At 43.8% G+C, this 17,764-nt stretch overlaps 1 protein-coding gene across 2 annotated transcripts; it reads left to right on the forward strand.

Moving 5' to 3' along the window:
* Positions 1–11,570: 11,570 nt before the first annotated feature.
* On the forward strand, positions 11,571–16,562 carry CDKN1B (cyclin dependent kinase inhibitor 1B). Of its 2 annotated transcripts, none has more exon segments than NM_001261005.1 (3): positions 11,571–12,523; positions 13,058–13,187; positions 15,265–15,554. In NM_001261005.1, coding segments are annotated over 2 exon segments (597 nt in total). In that variant the 5' UTR covers positions 11,571–12,048; the 3' UTR covers positions 13,180–13,187; positions 15,265–15,554.
* Positions 16,563–17,764: the final 1,202 nt, after the last annotated feature.

Here is a 17,764-nt window from a genome sequence, read left to right on the forward strand (position 1 = left end):
TGTATGTGGCGGGGGAAGCACTTTCTGAAAGAGCTATGTTTAGTGGGAAAGGATCAAGTTTAGGTTATTATCTTGACTTTGCAACCAATCGTGTGTGACTATAGAGAAGTCACCTTTGATCTTTTGTTCTACTTCACTTGTTAAGGGTTGTAATGCTTACCTTGACTGTATAGACAACTGTTAAAACACTATCATAAAGCCAGGTGTGGTGGCTCACGCCTGTAATCCCAGCACTTTAGGAGGCTGAGTTGGGCGGATCATTGGTGGTCAGAAGCTTGAGGCCAGCCTGGCCAACATCATGAAACCCTGCCTCTACTAAAAATACAAAACCTAGCTGGGCGTGGTAGTAAAGGCCTGTAATCCCAGCTACTCGGGAGGCTGAGGCAAGAGAATCGCTTGAGGCAGAGGTTACAATGAGCCAAGATCGTGCCACTGCACTCCAGCCTCGGCAACAGAGCGAGACTCCGTCTCAGAAAAACAAAAACACAAAAAATACTATCATAAAATAATTGTTAAATTCAGATTATTGTGTAAGGTATGAAAATGATACAAAAATGTTTAATAGGTAAAATCTATGCAAATTTAGAGTTCAATTAAATTTGGTGGGGATTAAAACTCTTGTGTATGCATTTGGAAAAGTAATAAATACGGTTGTGGTTTGGAATAGCTGTAGGATTGGGGCTGACAGTTCTGGCCTTGTGCTGCCCTCCTGTGCTGTTTAAATAGCACAGCAGGTCAATTACATTCCTGCTTCATGAATGTTCCGAATTGGGGGAGGGTAGTCGATCTCATTACTAACCCTCTTCTGTCCTCCTGTGGCCACAGAGCGGCTATTTGGATGTTTCTGATTCTTCAGTAAAGGAAGTGAAGGAAAACTACTTGGAAACATTCTAGGTCAGACAATCTAATCCTGAGTTATGGAAAAAGGCAACTCATTGCAAATTGAATTTGACATTGGAGATATAATTGATACACAATCTAGAAGATCCTGAGCAGATTATCGAGGTTTGGTGTTTTTCTCCATTATTACAGCATTGGGAAGGGCTCTTTGTCAAGAATAAATAGAAATGCATTTTTTTTTTTTTTTTTTTTTGAGATGGAGTCTCGCTCTCTCGCCCAGGCTGGAGTTCAGTGGCGCGATCTTGGCGCATGCCTGTAATCCCAGCTACTTGGGAGGTTGAGGCAGGGGAATCGCTTGAACTTGGGAGGCAGAGGTTGCAGTGAGCCGAGATCATGCCATTGCACTCTAGCCTGGGCAACAAGAGCGAAACTCGGTCTCAAGGAAAAAAAAAATTGCTGAGAATTTACAATAAAGCCTTACACTGTTTATTTGGTTAATAAGATAGTCTATTATGGTGGGAACAGAAGATGCTGTTCTACAGTGATTGATTTTCTAAGAACACTCGGCAGTTGAAATGTGGGACTCACAAGTAAAGCTAATTCTTTGCTAATTCTCTTAGCATATCCTGCAAAAGTGGTTACTTTCGAAGATAAGGTCATTTGTCAGCATGGCAATTTTTTTTTTTTTTTTTTTTTTTTTTTGAGACAGGATCTTGCTTCGTCACCTAGGCTGAAGTGCAGTGGCATGTTTACAGCTCACTGCAGCCTTGAACTCCTGGGTTCAAGAGATCCTCTCACCTCAGCCTCCCCAGTAGCTGGGACTACAGGCACACACCACCACATACCCAGCTAATTTTTGTGTTTTTGTAGACACGGGGTTTCACCATGTCTACAAGACCCGGGCTGGTCTTGAACTCCTGGGTTCAAGTGATTCTTCAGCCTCCACCTCCCAAACTGCTGGGATTAGAAACATGCGCCACCAATCCTGGCCAGTGTGACAATTTTTTGATGACAGTTAAGAAAAGATATTGAAAGAAACAGTGTAAAAGCAGGCAATGAAAGAGTGGAGAAAGACAGTCAATCTGTGGCACCTTTTTAATGTGCTTGCTTCCCCATCAGCCAGCCCTCACCTCGGCCCCAGCCTGGCCTGTTGCCAGACTGGTTTCCTGATCGGAACCCATCTACCCTCTGCTTAGACTAGGAGTGTGTGTGCATAATTTATTCATGTGGGTTTACAGCATGCATACACATGACTTTCTCTTTTTAACCCATCCCAGTCGGGCTTTCACATCTTTACCAAGACTCCTCTTATCAAGTCATCAATGACCTCGATGGCCAAATGCAATGGTCAGTTTTCAGTGTTTATCTTACTTGACCTGTCAGCAGCGTTTGAATCATTTGATCATGCTCTCCTTCTTGGAACACTCTCTTCACTTGATCCCTGGGTCACCTCTCTCTTGGCTCTCCTCCACTCTACTGGGGGCTCCTTCCCTATCTCCTTTATCTAGATACTTCTCATCTTGATTTCTAAAAGTTGTAGTACCCTAAGGCTAACTGCCTAGGTATTTTCTATGTCTGAACCCACTCCCTTGGTGATCTTATCTAGTCTCATAGCTTTAATATCATCTAAATGCCAAATATTTCCAAATGTGTATCTCCAGCACAGACCTTTCTACCCTGAATTCCAGACTCATATATCCATCTGCTTACTCAACATCTCCATTTGGATGTCTATGGACATCTCAAACTTAACATGACCAAAACAAAATATGTTCATCTCTCAATCAACCCCATCTCAGCAACTGGTCATACCTTTCTTCAGTTGCTTGGAGTCATCATGAACTCTTTCTCACACACACAGACCATTTCCAAATCGTCAGCAAATCCCATTGGCTGTATTTTAAAAAAAAAACACTATCAACTCTGTATCCTTCTTTTCATGTACACTGCTGTCACCCTAGTCTGAGGCCCATGACCTCTTATCTGGATTACTGTATAGGCTGCTATGATACATAGTCTCCCTACTTCTCTCTTGCTTCTTTGAAATACTTCTTACTCAGCAAAGTGACAAAAGTTACCCGAAGTCAGATAACAAAACTCTCTGCTCAAGGATGACGTACTTCAATTGGCATAAAATCAGTCTTTACCATGGCTTATAAAGTTTACATGATTGGGGTCTCTACTTCCTTCCTCTCTGACTTCATCTCCTACTCCCCAGCCCCCACTCACCATGTTTCCAGCTTACTAGTTCCCTTATAGTCCCTCAACTATCCCAGGCACATTCCTACCTCAGAGCCTCTGGATTTGCTATTTGCTATTTGACCATGTAATTTTGTGCCTGCAACACAAAATTACATGGTCCATGCTCTCATTCCATTCAGGATTGTACTCAAATATCACTTTATTGAAAAGTTCTTCCTTGTTCATACAGCATCTGCCTTCGTTACCCTCTGTACTCTTAACTAGTTGATTTGTCATATTAGCACTTACAGCAACATGACATATTATGCTTATTTATTTGTGCATTGTCTGTCTTCCACACTTGAGTGTAAGTTCCGTTTCATGACAGCAGAGACTTTGGCTATCTTTGTTCTCTGCTGTGTCCTCAGAGAGTCTGGCATCTGGTGAGGGCTCATTAAGAATGTAATGAATGAAGAAATGAACAAATATTGATGTGGATAATTATTCCGAGAGTTGGTCAAGAACAGCAAGTGGGTAGTTTCCAGTTTGGTTTTACATGGAAGCTTGTATAAACGGAAGACTAAGATCACAATCAGGGAAAATGTTCTCCTTTATGTCTTCTCAATGTAAAAAATAGAACCTAGTTGAATATGGTGGATTGGTAATAAATATGTTTATTGTTCCAAATTCCATATTTTATTTATTTATTTTTTTAGGGACAGGGTCTCACTCTGCTGCCCAGGCTGGAGTGCAGTGGTGCCATCATAGTTCACTGCAGGGTCAAACTCCTGGCCTCAAGCGATCCTCCCACTTTGGCCTCTCAAAGTGCTGGCATTACAGGCATGAGTCACTGCACCGAGCCCAAACTCCATAGTTTAGTCATACAAGTTGTCCACTTATGTTTTAATCATGGAAATTAGATTATGTGTGTGATCATGAATCCAAGTTTTGCTATTTATTTCCTTTTTTTTTTTTTTTTTTTTGAGGTATGGCCTTGCTCTGTCGCCCAGGCTGGAGTGCAGTGGTGCAATCATAGCTCGCTACAGCCTCAACCTCCCTGGCTCAAGCGATCCTCCCACCTCAGCCTCCTGAGTAGCTGAGACTCCAAGCATGTGCCGCCATGCCCAGCTAATTTTTAATTTTTTTGTAGAGATGGGGTCTCGCTATTTGCCCAGGCTGATCTCAAACTTCTGGGTTCAAACCATCCTCCCACCGTGGCCTATTTCCTATTCTTATGATGCTGGCAATGCTGGTAAGCTTGCATTAGTTCATTACATTTTACTTGGAAATGAAAGTTTTCATCTAAGTAAAATGCCTGATGTATTTTTTTCTTTAAATTCTGATCCCACTAGATTAGTTTTAAACCCTTCCTGAATCTAATTTTTTCAGGGATGCCATTTTTCCAGGCATTTGAATTCCATTTTCTCTAGAGCCTTTGTTTTGTGAATAGTGCATTCTAAGTAAATTAAACCAATGAAGCCTTAGTGATATAACTGCAAACCCATCAAGTAACTGCATCTTCTACAATGGATTCTGGACTCAGCTTAAGAAGGATTAATAGGTACACTAGTTCTAGTGCCTTCTCTGCTCTCTTTTGTGGCATTGGAACACTCACTTCTCTATCGCAGGGCTTCATCTGCAAGAGAGGATAATAGCATTTGCCTCACAACTGTGGTCTTATGAGGATCAAATGTGATGACACCAAGGAACCTGCTTTAAAGTATTTAAAGTGGCCAGGTGCGGTGGCTCACGCCTGTAATCCCAGCACTTTGGGAAGCCGAGGCTGGTGGATCACGATGTCAGGAGTTCAAGACCAGCCTGGCCAAGATGGTGAAACCCCATCTCTACTAAAAATACAAAAATTAGCTGGGCGTGGTGGCGCACACCTGTAATCCCAGCTACTTGGGAGACTGAGGCAGAGAACTGCTTGAACCCAGGAGGCAGAAGTTGCAGTGAGCTGACATCACGCCACTGCACTCCAGACTGGGTGACAGAGCAAGACTCCGTCTAAAAAAATAAATAAATAAAAATAAAGTATTTATTCTTCACCTTGCCTATTCCCTATCTCCCAAACTGTTCCATATGCATTAGTTAGGACTGACTGTAAAATGCTATAAAAAATTAGCCGGGTATGGTAGCTCATGCCTGTAATCCCAGCACTTTGGGAGGCTAAGGCAGGCAGATCACGAGGTCAGGAGATTGAGACCATCCTGGCAAACATGGTGAAACCTCGTCTCTACTGAAAATACAAAAATCAGCTGCGTGTGGTGGCACGTACCTGCAATCCCAGCTACTCGGGAGGCTGAGGCAGGAGAATTACTTGAACCTACCTGGGAGGTGGAGGTTGCAGTGAGCTGAGATCGCGCCACTGCACTCCAGCCTGGCGACAGAATGAGACTCCATCTCAAAAAAAAAAAAAGACCCAAAATGTAATGGTTCAACAAAATAAAGACTTATTTTTTCTCCCAAATCAGGTCAGGGACCCAAGTTGAAGGTGGCTCTGTCATCTTCAACATGTGGCTTCCAAGGTTGCTCTAGTATTCACATTTCCAGCCCATGAGAAAGGGGAAAGAAAATGGTGGATTCTGAGGGGGGTCACATGACAGGTTTCATGCACGAGGCCTGGAAGACACATACCACCTTTGCTTACATTCTATTGGAAAATATTTCATCATAAAGCCACGCCTAATTGCAAAGGAGACTGGGGAATTTCATGTTGCTGGGCAGTTGTGTGCTCAGTTATAATTCTGCTACTGGGAAAGAAGGCAACAATGGATTTTGATGGACTGGATCCATCAGTACCTTGAGAGACTGAGGTAGGAGGATAACTTGACCCCAAGAGTTCAAGGTTATAGTCTCTCCTACATTCTCCTTCTCTGTTACCTCAGTTAATGGCATTATTCTCTCAAATACCCAAGCTTGAGTCCTTAAATTTGTCCTCCCTTTCTCCATCTCTCTCAATCCTCTTATCTGTTCCAACTACCTAAGTAACTCTGCATTTGTTCCTTGCTTTCCATTTCCTCTATAGCATGACTTAAATCCATTGTATCTGTTTGAATAACTCATCATCCTCCAGAATTACCTCCCTGTGTCAGTCTCTCCAGGCTCATCACAGCCATCCTTTACTCTGCCGTCAGACACTACTTCCAAACACAAAGATCTGCTTGTCCAAGACAGCCTGGGCCTCTTAACAGGCACCTCCCGACTCACAGTCAAGGCTGGAAGCACCATATAAAAAGCATCTGCAGCTACACCTTTGCGGCTCAGGAGATTATGGCAGACTGCCTCCTGCCTTCTCTGCCAAGCCGTGTCCTCCTGGGCTCAGGGTTCTCCGTCTCACACTTGAACTCTGCCCATCTCCCCACATCCCTCTGGATGAACACCACAGTGGGACTGTCTGCCCAGCTTTTCATTTAGCCCTGTCCCTAGACACTGTCTTTCATATCACCCACAGCCCCATCTTCAGCAGGTCACCCCATCTCACAAATCCAAACTCCAGAGCTCCAACCCAGGCCCAGGGCCCAGGCTTGCTTTTGTTCAGGAGGCAAGTTTGGACACTGATCATTCTCTTCACTAAAAGCTCCATAAGTTCGCAGTACTTACTGAGCAACAGATTTTTTAGCATGCCATCCATGGCCAACCACTGTCTGATCCCATCCCCACTTATCACCCCATCCTTATAATCATCTTGACATTTTCTTATTCTTCAAGATCTGACTCATATATCACTCCTTCCACGAGGCCTTCCTCTTTCTCCTTGCTTTGTACTTCATAGCATCATGTTTTTCTATGTATTGCTTTCTACCTCTAGTTTATTTGAGACAATGTCTTGCTCTATCACCCAGGCTGGAGTGCAATGGCATGATCATAGCTCACTGCAGCCTCAACCTGGGCTCAAGTGATCCTCCCACCTCTGCTTTCTGAGTTGCTGGGGCTACAGGTGCAGGCCACCATACCTGATTCCTACCTCTGGTTTTTGTGCACATGGTATATACTCCGCACAGGCTAGGACTGTGACAAACATTTCTTCACTTCCCACATTGCTGAGAATAATGCCTTGGACAATACCTTACACATGGTATTGATCACTGTTTAAAATCTACTAATGCCCCAATGGCTTTCCATATCACCAGGTCAATAATAAAAGCCCTACCTATGCCTACCTAGTCCTATCTGATCTGATGTGGTTTTTTTTTTTTTTTAAAAGACAGAGTCTCGCTCTGTCTCTCCCAGACTGGAGTGCAATGGCACGATCTTGGCTCACTATAACCTCCACCTCCCAGGTTCAAGCAATTCTCCTGCCTCAGCCTCCCAACTAGCTGGGATTACAGGCATGTGCCATCATGCCCAGCTAATTTTTGTATTATTAGAAGAGACAGGGTTTCGCCATGTTGGCCAGGCTGGTCTTGAACTCCTGACCTCAAGTGATCCACCCGCCTTGGCCTTCCAAAGTGCTGGGATGATAGGAGTGAGCCACTGCGCCCGGCCCTGATGCTCCTCTTACCACTCCCGACTTGCTCCGCCCTATCCTCTGTGGGCCTCTCTGCTGTTGCTTGAACACATTAGGCAAGATCCCACCTCAGAGACACTTGGTTTGCCCTTCCCTTTACTGGGATGCTCTTTCCCCAGTATGGCTGCTCTCTCATGTCTTCAGGGCTTCTCTCAAAGGTCGTCCTTTTTTAAAAAAAAATTAATTTTTTTAAATTAATTTTTTAATTAATTAATTAATTAATTTTTGTGAGATGGAGTCTCACTCTGTCGTCCAGACTGGTGTGCAGTGGCAAGATCTTGGTTCACTGCAACCTCCGCCTCCCGGGTTCATGTCATTATCCTGCCTCAGCCTCCTGAGTAGCTGGGATTACAGGCCTGCACTACCATGCCCAGCTAATTTTTCTATTTGTAGTAGAGATGAGTTTCACCATGTTGGCCAGACTGGTCTTGAACTCCTGACATCAAGTGATCTGCCTGCCTCTGCCTCCCCAAGTGGTGGGATTACAGATGTGAACCACCGCACCTGGCTTGAAAGGCCACTTTCTCCATGAGGCCTTCCCTGACCACTTATTCACATGGTGATCCTTGAAACACTCCCTTTTCCTCCCGGCTGCCTATTGTTTCTCCATAGCATTTTTCACCTCCTTTCACAGTATATATTTCTTTAATGTGCTGTGTTCATTTTCTGTCTCCCCTCCCCCTTTTGGAATGTCAGCATCATTCTAGTTTAAATCTGTTTACTTCTGTGTTCCCAGAACCTAAGGATAATGTCTGGCATAGGGGAGGCACTCAACAAATATTTGTTGAAAGAAAGAAGGAATAAGCAAATTAATAGAAGGTGCTCTGTAAATATTTGTGAAATTGAATTAAAAGTGTCAGAAAGAGATGGCTGTGAAATTCCCAAAGTCTAAAAGTATGTGAGCTTAGAAGAATGGTGGAGTTGAGTGCTGCCTCATTATAAACATCCTCGAGGAAGGACTGAAACTGTGTGCTTGCAGTGGGAGGGGCAGCTGGGCAAGGAACCGTGAACCTTCGCGAAACATTTGGGGCTCCAGTGAGAGCGCTGCATCTGGGAGCTGGCGATGCCGGCGGCTTGTTCATCCACCCAATCCGAACACTTGTCTATGACACAGGTGTTTTAAGTTATTTTGGTCTTTGCCTCTCTCCTCAGCTTGTGAAGGTTACAGAAATCTGGGATGGCTTATGGGCTGCTTCCCAGCCCTAAGTAGGAAAACAGCAGTGAAAATGGCAACCAAAACATCACGCAGGACTGGGGGTCTTGGGGAAACAGCTCATTTTAGAGCAGTGCAGTGTAGAGCTTTCCGTCTTCTACCAGGGTCCACCTTTTAACACTTTATCTGAAAATTTTCCCCCTGGCTTACTCGCTTGCAGCTGCCCACTTTGCAGGAGGATGGTGCTCTGATCTCTAGGCTCCCTGTTCCTGCGGGGACTCCATAGTATTTTTTTTCACGCTTCGTCACTACTACAGCAGACGCCTGCCTTCTCATTATTTGCTGTACAGATCTCCGGTGCCTTGACTGTAAACAAAACACTTTAGATCATTGTGAGGTGGATGTAAGCACAGCCTTTCTGCTGGCAGCCAGACTTCTTAAGGTGGCGTGACTGTGACTTGCTTACTTTTCGAGATTAACAACAACAAAAAAGCGACAAAATAGTTCTCCTACATATTAGTTGAAAGATTCAGCATGTAAAGGGGATCGAAGTGTTAATTTTCTACTTCCATATAAGACATGAATTCCATGAGTAAAATCAAACTTCTGTGGCAAGGTGAAATACTCTAGAATGTCTCCATTTACATATGTGTGGTAGTTTGGGTGTTTATGCATGTGGATAGATGCACATATATAGAGTTCCTGTGTTGTCTAGCAATTGTTTTAAAATTTGGACAATTATCTAATTTCGGGAGTAAGGTATAAATTATGGTAGGGAGCCCTACCCTAATTTTCCTGTCCCTTCTCCCCTAGTCTTCAGTCCAATAAATTGACAGCCTTAAAAGTAGCAAAAATAAAGAGGATGAGACCTCTTGCTTGATCCTAGGTGAATTCTTTTCTGTCAGTTAGGTAGGAAGTCCTGACTTGAAAACTAGTTCTGGGCACTGCCTCCTTTACTCTCCCTGGATATCACCCCTGTCCTTCTAGAGCCTATATTTTAGTTGAACTAGTGGATGGTGATACCAAAGGCTCATGACAGCTGCATTTAAATATCAGTGACCACAGGCCACATCAAGGAAACATCTGCAGGCAACCCAGGGCCTGGGAAGGAGCCATTTTGAGTCACTTGTAAGACAGCAGGACCTGCAGACTATAGCACAATCAAACCCAGATAAAACCCTGAACCAGTGAGAACCATTAGGAAGGAAAGGAACAGAAAATGAACCAACTTGAGTGTTACGAGACCTGCATCTAGTCCTGACTCTGGTACCAACCGAATGTATGTCCCTGGACAGGAAACCTCTCTGAGTCTCAATGTCCTCCGTGGTAAAGAGGAGAGGGTTAAACCACAGGGTCCCGAAGGTCCCTTCCAGCTGTCACATTCTGGAGTGTATGAGATGAGGTAGGCACACAAAGTGGACAAACAAGATGTGGCTAAGAAAACAAGAGACACATGAAGTTCATCTGTAGCATAGGTGCATAAGAAAACTTTGCTGCTGTTTAAGGTTAGAAAGGAAGGTTGGTTTCCAGTAAAATGCATTAACTTTGGCTCAAACCAAGATGATGGGTAGTGGGCATGGGGGTGGGGAGGCAGTTGAAGATCCACTGAGCTCTTGGGGCAGCCCTGCTCATCGTCCTACTTTACCTTCCACCACGGTGCTCAAGCCCACACTGAGAGAGAAATTTCCAGTTGCAAAAGGGAGAAGAGAAACGCTGGAATACTAGCATCGGACGTTAGGACATAGATGTGGTGGTTTTAAAAATCATTTCATCATCTGGAGTTTGACCCCGAGGGGAGTCTTTTCACTCTTCAGCCCTCTGAAAGCATTCACTAGCATCTGAATATTGTTCTGAGTTTGTTGGAGCAGTGAAATCTGGTGAGAGAGAAGGGTGGAGGAAGGAAGGAGCTGTTGTATTTGGCGGCTGGAGTCAGGTAGAGGAAACTGCTACAATCCCGGGAAAGAACAGAAAAGTAGAAAGAGAGGAGTTCCCACACGCAGCCAATGTCCATGGCCTTAACTGTGCTTGGGAAACAAGATCCTGGGCCAGGGGTGTTCCCTCGTTTTTCAAAACTAAATGTGTCTGAGACAGCTACAAAGTGTATTAAGGGACTTGAGAGACTACTTGAGTTTTTTTTTAATCTTGAGTTCCTTTCTTATTTTCATTGAGGGAGAGCTTGAGTTCATGATAAGTGCCGCGTCTACTCCTGGCTAATTTCTGAAAGAAAGACGTTCGCCTTGGCTTCTTTCCTAGGCCCCCAGCCTCCCCACGGATGGCAGAAACTTCTGGGTTAAGGCTGAGCGAACCATTGCCCACCGCCTCCACCCACCCCCAGCTAAGGCACGCCGGCAGGGGGGGCGCCCAGCCCCCCAGCAAACGCTCCGCGGCCTCCCCCGCAGACCGCGAGGTGGGGGCCATCGGGGAGGGCCGAGCTGGGGGCAGCTCGCCACCCCGGCTCCAAGCGAGCTGCCGGCGATCTTCGCGGTCCTCTGGTCCAGGCCCCGGCTTCCCCCGCGAGGAGCGGGAGGGAGGTCGGGGCTTAGGCGCCTTTGCGCACCCGCCAGTGCAGCGCCGGGCCCCGAACCCCAGGCCCCGCCCCAGGTTCCCGGCCGTTTGGCTAGTTTGTTTGTCTTAATTTTAATTTCTCCGAGGCCAGCCAGAGCAGGTTTGTTGGCAGCACTACCCCTCCAGCAGTCACGCGACCAGCCAATCTCCCGGCGGCGCTCGGGGAGGCGGCGCGCTCGGGAACGCGGGGAGGCGGCGGAACCGAGCCGGGGCCACCTTAAGGCCGCGCTCGCCAGCCTCGGCGGGGCGGCTCCCGGCGCCGCAACCAATGGATCTCCTCCTCTGTTTAAATAGACTCGCCGTGTCAATCATTTTCTTCTTCGTCAGCCTCCCTTCCACCGCCATATTGGGCCACTAAAAAAAGGGGGCTCGTCTTTTCGGGGTGTTTTTCTCCCCCTCCCCTGTCCCCGCTTGCTCACGGTTCCGCGACTCCGACGCCGGCAAGGTTTGGAGAGCGGCTGGGTTTGCGGGACCTGCGGGCTTGTACCCGCCCGGACTCGGACGGGCTTTGCCACCCTCTCCGCTTGCCTGGACCCCTCCCCTCCCCGCCCTCCCGCTCGCCGGTCCATTTGATCAGCGGAGATTCTCGGCGGCCGTGCCGGGGCTTCCCCGCAGCCCCTGCGCGCTCCTAGAGTTCGGGCCGTGGCTTGTCCGGATCTGTGTCTTTTGGCTCCGAGGCCAGTCGCTGGGCTTCCGAGAGGGGTCCGGGCTGCGTAGGGGCGTTTTGTTTTGTTCGGTTTTGTTTTGTTTTGTTTTTTTGAGAGTGCGAGAGAGGCGGTCGTGCAGACCCGGGAGAAAGATGTCAAACGTGCGAGTGTCTAACGGGAGCCCTAGCCTAGAGCGGATGGACGCCAGGCAGGCGGAGCACCCCAAGCCCTCGGCCTGCAGGAACCTCTTCGGCCCGGTGGACCACGAAGAGTTAACCCGGGACTTGGAGAAGCACTGCAGAGACATGGAAGAGGCGAGCCAGCGCAAGTGGAATTTCGATTTTCAGAATCACAGACCCCTAGAGGGCAAGTACGAGTGGCAAGAGGTGGAGAAGGGCAGCTTGCCTGAGTTCTACTATAGACCCCCGCGGGCCCCCAAAGGCGCCTGCAAGGTGCCGGCGCAGGAGAGCCAGGATGTCAGCGGGAGCCGCCCGGCGGCGCCTTTAATTGGGGCTCCGGCTAACCCTGAGGACACGCATTTGGTAGACCCAAAGACTGATCCGTCGGACAGCCAGACGGGGTTAGCGGAGCAGTGCGCAGGAATAAGGAAGCGACCTGCAACCGACGGTAATGACCCCTTCCCAACCGACGGTAATGACCCCTTCCCAACCACAGAAAGTCTGTGTCTGGGGCCCCGCTTTGCCTGCTGGAGGGTGCTAACCTTAGCTTGCTTTTCGGCGTATTCTGATTTAGCTTTGGGAGAGCGAACTTTATTGGTCTTAGGTGTTCAGTGCTACCTGGCCCACTGCTTGTCTGTGACTTTTAAGTCAGAAACTGGAAATGGTAAGATCCGATAATTTCCCTAACTTAAGACATCGCCGTCCCTCCCACTAGCAACCCCTAGGTATGTGACAAAGTTGGGATGTTTATCAACGGTCCGCCTCCTGGCTAGGGAGAGAGCTCTGGGGCGGAGAATGCACTTTCTTCTTTTTGAAAACAACCTCATTTTGTGTCCTTAAAGGCTACTGAGGATGACGGATCCTGGATTGTGGGTGGAGGGAGTGGGTTTTTCGTCCCGCGACTATTGGGCCAACTTCTGCCAGCCATTGTTTTTTCTAATAAAGATTGTGTGTTCTTTTTAAAAATTTCCTCTGCTCTTAGATTCTTCCACTCAAAACAAAAGAGCCAACAGAACAGAAGAAAATGTTTCAGACGGTTCCCCAAATGCCGGTTCTGTGGAGCAGACGCCCAAGAAGCCTGGCCTCAGAAGACGTCAAACGTAAACAGCTAGGTGGGTTGATCACTAAAGGAGCACGTACTGAAACCCGGGGCCATCAGACCTCACGATACCTGATCTTGCTGGTTGCTGGCAGATTACAATCTTTTGGGGTTTTGTTTTGTTTATACTTTCGTGAGGTCAAAAAAGTAGCAATGGGAAGGTTGGGGATACTGTAATTCTTCTATGCCTAGAGATACTTTCTCTTGAAACAGTAGACCAGAGCAACTACTTGTAACCAAGGCCCCATCGGGTAAGAAGGTCATTTCCCTGTGAGTCCCACTAAAACATGTTGGGAACAATAGGTTCTTCGCCCATCCGAACAAGAACTGGGGTACTCCCTCAGTCCCACTTCATGAGAATTCATTTCCCAGAGGTTCAGCTTGAGTCAGTAACAGATTTTGAGCCATACATGGAAAAATGGCAAGTACATTATTAAGTTTCAATTTTAAGGGGGAATGTTTGGTAGAAGTTGCTCACCTTTGGTTATGCAAGGGATTAGAGATGTCAGTGGGTGGTATGTTGTGTTCTTTGACATTTTCATAAACTGTCACTTTCCTTGTTTGCTCCTAAGTTTGGAGAGAGAAGGAACCAGTATTTGCAAAAACCAAAATGGAAAGATAAAAAACATTACTAAAGTTTCTACAGAATTTCTGGTAACACTGAAGTTGCAAAGCAGAAGTTAAATTAACTCTCGTCAGTAAGCAATCCAGGAACACGTCAGCCAGTGTATGCTAATTGTGCCGTAACAGGGTGATTTGGATATTTGTAGGGGAAATGGGTAGTAAATATCAAGACTGGTGACCGCAGGTCAGCCCAGCACAAAGGAAGTGGAGATTTTTCCATGCACAAGAATCTGATCACTGTAAATAGCTAATTTGAATAATTCAGTCCCCAAATGTACATGGATTGGCTATTCATAATGATCGAACTACATATATTAATAGTTTGTTAGCTTCTTATAGACCAAGACTGACCTCTTTATTTTCTAAAGCACACACGTAGCTTAGCATATGAGGCGATCTTAATATTGATGTTAACTTTTTAAATCCTCATTTATAAAAAATTTTAAAACAACAGGGATTACGGTGGGATTCAGGTGTGTTGTGTCTTTAAATTGTATATGTGACTTTACATATCTTATATTTTTCAGAGCTTATACAAAACGGCACTATAGAACCTCTATTTTATAGCACCATGTGAAGTGGGAAAATCAGGTGAAAATTTCCCTGAAGCAACCTTAACACACGCAGCCCTTGTTGGTTTGTGACTTGTGGCCCAGCTTATCAGATGAGCCATGAGAATCGGACCTGGATTTTGATCTGGCCCCCGTTTTGACATGCAGAGAGGCATTTATAGCATTTAGTAATATTGCTAGTTCAAAGAATACTAGAAATATTAGTAAGAACCTATTCAAAAGTATTCATGAGTATTTTCTGCGTATGAATAAGAAATTAGAATATTTTGAAAATGATGTTAATAAAATTTTCTTCTGGAAGGCCCTTATGATTTTTATTTCTAATCATTTTTCAAATTTAGAAAATTTAATCTGTCACAGGAGTAGAGAAAAAAAATTCTAAATTTTTAAAAAATTTAGAAAATTTTTACTCTTAAGTATTACAGTTTCCTAATTTTCCTATTTATTTCCCACTTGTCTTTGACCTAGATTCTTTAGGGTTTCTCAACCTCTGCACTACTGACATTTTGGGCCGAATAATTCTTTGTTGTAGGAGGCTGTCCTGTGTGTTGTAGATTGTTTGGCATTATCCCTGGTCTTTCCCACTAGATGCCAGCAGCATCCTCCTCCCACAGTGTGACAACCTAAAATGTCTCCAGACATTGCCAAATGTTCCCTGGGGAGCGGGGGCAACATTGCCTACGGTTAAGAACCACTGCTCTAGACAAAAGAACACAGCACAGAAGAGAGGAAAAAAATCCAGTTAAGAGAATGTTAGGTGGAGATGACTGTAGTCATCAAACTTTTTTCCTCATGAAGTATTTCCAAGCTAACATAGTGACAAAATAATTCCTCTATTGGTAACGTTACTCTAATGCTTTTCCTTTAATTTTTCCGTTTTGTTTTCTTTTGCAGAATTAAGAATATGTTTCCTTGTTTATCAGATACATCTTGATCTTGATGAAGCAAGGAAGATATACATGAAAATTTTAAAAATACATATCGTTGACTTCATGGAATGGACATCCTGTATAAGCACTGAAAAGCAACAATAACACTAAAATTTTAGGCACTCTTAAATGATCTGCCTCTAAAAGCGTTGGATGTAGCATTATGCAATTAGGTTTTTCCTTATTTGCTTCATTGTACTACCTGTGTATATAGTTTTACCTTTTATGTAGCACATAAACTTTGGGGAAGGGAGGGCAGGGTGGGGCTGAGTAACTGACATGGAGGGGGATATGAAGAGCTTGCTTTGATTTGCAGCAAGTAGATAAATATTTGACTTTCATGAAGAGAAGCAATTTTGGGAAAGGTTTTGAATTGTTTTCTTTAAAGATGTAATGTCCCTTTCAGTGACGGCTGATACTTCATTTAAAAAATCACAAAAATTTGAACACTGGCTAAAGATAATTGCTATTGTTTATTCTCATTTGGGAGATCTGGTGATCTCCCAAGTTTGTTAAATAGCTGCATATGGCTTTTTTAAAAAAGCAACAAAAACCTATCCTCAGTGCCCTCCCCAATCTCTCTTAAAGTTGGAATTTACCAGTTAATCAGCAGAATGGTAATCACTCCAGGTAGTTTGGGGCAAAAATCCGAAGTGCTTGGGAGTTTTCAATGTTAAGAATTGACCATCTGCTTTTATTAAATTTGTTGACAAAATTTCTTCATTTTCTTTTCACTTTGGGCTGTGTAAACACAGTCCAAATAATTCTAAATCCATCGATATTTTTAAAGATCTGTAAGTAACTTCACATTAAAAAATGAAATATTTTTAATTTAAAGCTTCTTTGTCCATTTATCCAAAGGAAGGTGTTATTTTTAAAGGAAGGTTCATGTAGAGAAAAGCACACTTGTAGGATAAGTGAAATGGATACTACATCTTTAAACAGTATTTCATTGCCTGTGTATGGAAAACCTTTTGAAGTGTACCTGTGTACATAACTCTGTAAAAACACTGAAAAATTATACTAACTTATTTATGTTAAAAGATTTTTTTTAATCTAGACAATATACAAGCCAAAGTGGCATGTTTTGTGCATTTGTAAATGCTGTATTGGGTAGAATAGGTTTTTCCCCTCTTTTGTTAAATAATATGGCTATGCTTAAAAGATTGCATACTGAGCCAAGTATAATTTTTTGTAATGTGTGAAAAAGATGCCAATTATTGTTATACATTAAGCAGTCAATAAAGAAAACTTCCATAGCTATTCATTGAGTCAAATTGTAATGTGCTTTACCAAACGAGGTATTTGACTTGGCATTCTAGTCATGTTTAAACAAATGTAAATGTGAAATGGCAAATATCTAGGTAATTCAGGCCCACAACTCAGATGGTGTTTTATGTAGTCTGAATGTAGTTAGCAGTTAGTATTTTCCACCTAGCTCTGTGTGGGTGGACAAAACTTTAGAAGGTGAAAATGGAAAAGCTACATTTTCATATGAATAAGGTTGTCAAAGTCTGCATTAGTAAAAATATTTATGTCTTCTAGGATATGAATGTGTCAGAACCAAAAAATCCTTACATAAGTGTAGACTGACACACATGCAGGATTGAAAATGAAAGTAACATGGTGACTTCTCTAAATTCTTTATTTACACATGAGAAGTGTGAGGAATTAAAGCAGTTGTTTGGACCATCTAATGTATAAATCTTGTTTAAAATATTCAAACATATGGGCCCTCAAGAAATTGGTGTGCACTCTAGGTAGCTATTTTTGAAATTTAACTGGTCATATAAAAATTATTTTAATTTCCAAATACCCTTGTTATAATCTACACAACCAAAAACTGGCTAATGTAAGTAACCAAATCTGAGAGTTTTGAGTCTCCATAGCCATACAGCAGATATATGTTTTTTACCTAAGGAAAAAAGTGTAAGACGATATTTTAAAGTCAGATAACTAAAATGATTCCTGTAATTCCACATTCTCAAAAGAAAATGTGTTTAAGGTGTAATAGTAAATTATTCTAGGACTTACTCTAGTAAGTGGGTAAATCGTAAAAATCTAAATTTGGGTTAAATTGTTTCGCTCAAATATCTACATTTCCATTATCGTACCCCAAAAGGAGCTCTCAAAGAATAGTTTGAACAGTTTTTGACCCGAAGATTTTTTTTTTTTTTTTTTTTTTTTTGAGCAGGTTGGACTCTTCGGCTCCCTGGAAGGGAAAAATAGGTCCTTTAGTGGCTGGGCTACGTCTTTCAAGTAGGTATTATTTTAATGAAAGACTAGAGGTGTTTTGTCATTTTGTTTGAAACTCCATCCAAGAGTGTTTTTCGAAAACAGACTGAGGGAGCAAGAAAAACAATTCGAAATAGGGAGGAAGGAGTGGAGGGTCAGAAAATAATGAAATTAAAGTTCCTCTGAGTAAAAGAAGATAATTCAGAAAGTGTCTCTAACAGAGGAAAAAA

This window comes from Macaca mulatta, chromosome 11, assembly GCF_049350105.2.
Source record: "Macaca mulatta isolate MMU2019108-1 chromosome 11, T2T-MMU8v2.0, whole genome shotgun sequence".
In the NCBI taxonomy this organism is placed as follows: Eukaryota; Metazoa; Chordata; class Mammalia; order Primates; family Cercopithecidae; genus Macaca; species Macaca mulatta.

Excerpts from the sequence above, each read along its gene's own strand:
- CDKN1B (XM_077952474.1), top strand. The coding sequence starts at position 12,049 with ATGTCAAACGTGCGAGTGTCTAACGGGAGCCCTAGCCTAGAGCGGATG. Across the intron at positions 12,548-13,057 it reads TGACCCCTTCCCAACCGACG|ATTCTTCCACTCAAAACAAA; the intron begins GTAATGACCCCT and ends CTCTGCTCTTAG.